At 47.0% G+C, this 2500-nt stretch overlaps 1 protein-coding gene across 1 annotated transcript in view; it reads right to left on the minus strand.

The window, feature by feature from the left end:
• Positions 1 to 880: 880 nt before the first annotated feature.
• Positions 881 to 2500, minus strand: part of LOC144960372 (uncharacterized) — an 11542-nt gene continuing 9922 nt past the window's right edge. Inside the window, exon 3 of the mRNA XM_078893454.1 lies at positions 881 to 948. Within this exon, the coding sequence (XP_078749580.1) occupies positions 881 to 948 (68 nt within the window). The remainder of the gene's footprint in view (positions 949 to 2500) is intronic.

Raw genomic sequence — 2500 nt, forward strand, 5'->3', positions numbered from 1 at the left:
GTTCAGTTAAAACTTTTTTCCTGAACTAACCCCCATTTTTAGAGCAATAGGATTCAATAATCTGATGTCACAGTCCACCCAGCAACTTGGTTCTAAACAAAGAAAATGGGTACTTTTATTCTTCAGCGCTAGAACTTTTTCACATGTCATGTGCCTCAGAATGTATAAAAGTCAATACATGATTAGATTTATAATGTTTTTCCTCCTCGGGATACACTTTTTTTATGCTCGTTGGGGAAGTATTCCATAAGGTGATGGATAAATTGCGTCCGCCATTGTTCCCATAGTTTGGAACCATAACTATGTGTCATTACAGGAAGTGACGTCACGACTGTTGAACCCTAATGAGAAGATAAACTATAAAATTGAAACACGGGTTTACGTCTGGAGAGTGGGAAACTGATACCTATTTGTTTCTATTTGTTCCATCACGTATCAAGTCCCTCACACGCCAGACATTTAAATTTTGGGAGGAAATTGTTTTTGTTTTTTAAAGGAGGTTTAAATTTATCCTCTGACCAAAATCGCGGAATTCCATGTTTCCATGGAAACACATCAGCACTGAAAATGAATGGAGAAGAGAAAGAAAAAAAAAAAAAAGAAGAAATTTTTTTTTTTTAAAGTATATAAATAAATAAATTAAATAATAATATAATAATAATATAATAATAAAAATAATAATAATAATAATAATAATAATAATAATAATAAATAAATAATTAATTAAAAAAAAAAACAAGTGAAAAAGAGGAGTGAAAGCGACTGAATGGCAACGATTGAAGCCCATTTGGAACACGGGATACAAACCTTGACCTCTTGGCAGGAGGTCCCCCGGGGGTGGATTTTTGTCCCCTCCTGTTTTGTTAGTGCACTGTCACCCTTATCCCCGTCCCCTTTGTCTCCTTTCTCTAGTTTGATTGGTCTTCCGGGGAGTTTCCCCATCTTCACCTGGGTCGACAGGGGAAAAAAAGACATAAGAAAATTTAATTTAAAATATATGGCAAGTCAGGGGATAGCACCAGACAAGTTGATTGAAACCTTGGGTGTGCTAAACCAAAAAAACACACGGGGCCTTATTAAACCCGGGCCTCAATGACAACAAGCAAATTGACCTCATTGACCTCAATGAAATGTATCCAAACCCTGGGGTCCAAAATGTTTTTAATTATAAACCACCACAAATAACATTTCATAAAAATCACAAACGCAAGATCTTAAACAAAAATAAATAAAAAAATAAAATTCTTTTAAAAAAAAAGAAGGAAAGAAAGAAGAGAAAAGAAAAAGGAAAAAAAAAAAAAGCTTTTCATTGAAGAAGAAAGAATTTAAAAAAGAATGAGGGGGGGATTGAGGATTTCTCTTCCTGACTTAAAGTTGGGGGGGGGGGGGGGGGGGGGGGGGGGGGGGGGGGGAAGAGAGAGAGAGAGAGAGAGAGAGAGAGAGAGAGAGAGAGAGAGAGAGAGAGAGAGAGAGAAGAAGAAGACAAAGGGGAGGGGGAGGAGAAGAAGAAATTTTTTTTTCTATGACTTTTTACTTTGTGAGTGGCAACAAGCAGGCAAGCAACAAGTAAGGCAGCTATGTAGGTCTTGATGCCGTTATCCACAGGCAGGCATGGTATAGAATCATTTTAAGTTAAAAAGCAGGTAAAAACACTTTAAACACCCTCTGGGAAATTTTTAAAATAATACACCAAGAAAGGGGAGCGAGAAAAGGGGGGGGGGGGGGGGGGGGGGGGGGGGGGGGGGGGGGGGGGGGGGGTTGCGGGGGGGGGGGGGGGGGGGGGGGGGGGGGGGGGGGGGGGGGGGGGGGGGGGGGGGGGTTTTTTTTTTTGGGGGGGGGGGGGGGGGGGGGGGGGGGGGGGGGGGGGGGGGGGGGGGGGGGGGGGGGGGGGGGGGGGGGGGGGGGGGGGGGGGGGGGGGGGGGGGGGGGGGGGGGTGGGGGGGGGGGGGGGGGGGGGGGGGGGGGGGGGGGGGGGGGGGGGGGGGGGGGGGGGGGGGGGGGGGGGGGGGGGGGGGGGGGGGGGGGGGGGGGGGGGGGGGGGGGGGGGGGTTTTTTTTGGGGGGGGGGGGGGGGGGGGGGGGGGGGGGGGGGGGGGGGGGGGGGGGGGGGGGGGGGGGGGGGGGGGGGGGGGGGGGGGGGGGGGGGGGGGGGGGGTTTTTTGGGGGGGGGGGGGGGGGGGGGTTTTTTTGGGGGGGGGGGGGGGGGGGGGGGGGGGGGGAAAAAGGGGTTTTCCCCGGGATTTTTTTTGGGAATGAAAAAAGGGGGGGGGGGGGGGGGGGGGGGTTTTTTTTAATTTGGAAAAGGGGGAAAAAAAAAAAAATTAAAAGGGGGAAAAAAAGGGATTTTTTTTTTTTAAAAAAAAAAGGGAAAAAAGGGGGTTTTTTTTTTAAAAAAAAAAAAAAAAAAAAAAAAAAAAAAAAAAAAAAAAAAAAACCCTCCCAAAAAAAAAAAACCCAAAAAAAAAAAAAAAACCCCCCAAAAAAAAAAAAAAAAAAAAAAA

This window comes from Berghia stephanieae, chromosome 15, assembly GCF_034508935.2.
Source record: "Berghia stephanieae isolate SIO BIC M18660-M18661 chromosome 15, UCSD_Bste_1.3, whole genome shotgun sequence".
Taxonomy (NCBI): domain Eukaryota; kingdom Metazoa; phylum Mollusca; class Gastropoda; order Nudibranchia; family Aeolidiidae; genus Berghia; species Berghia stephanieae.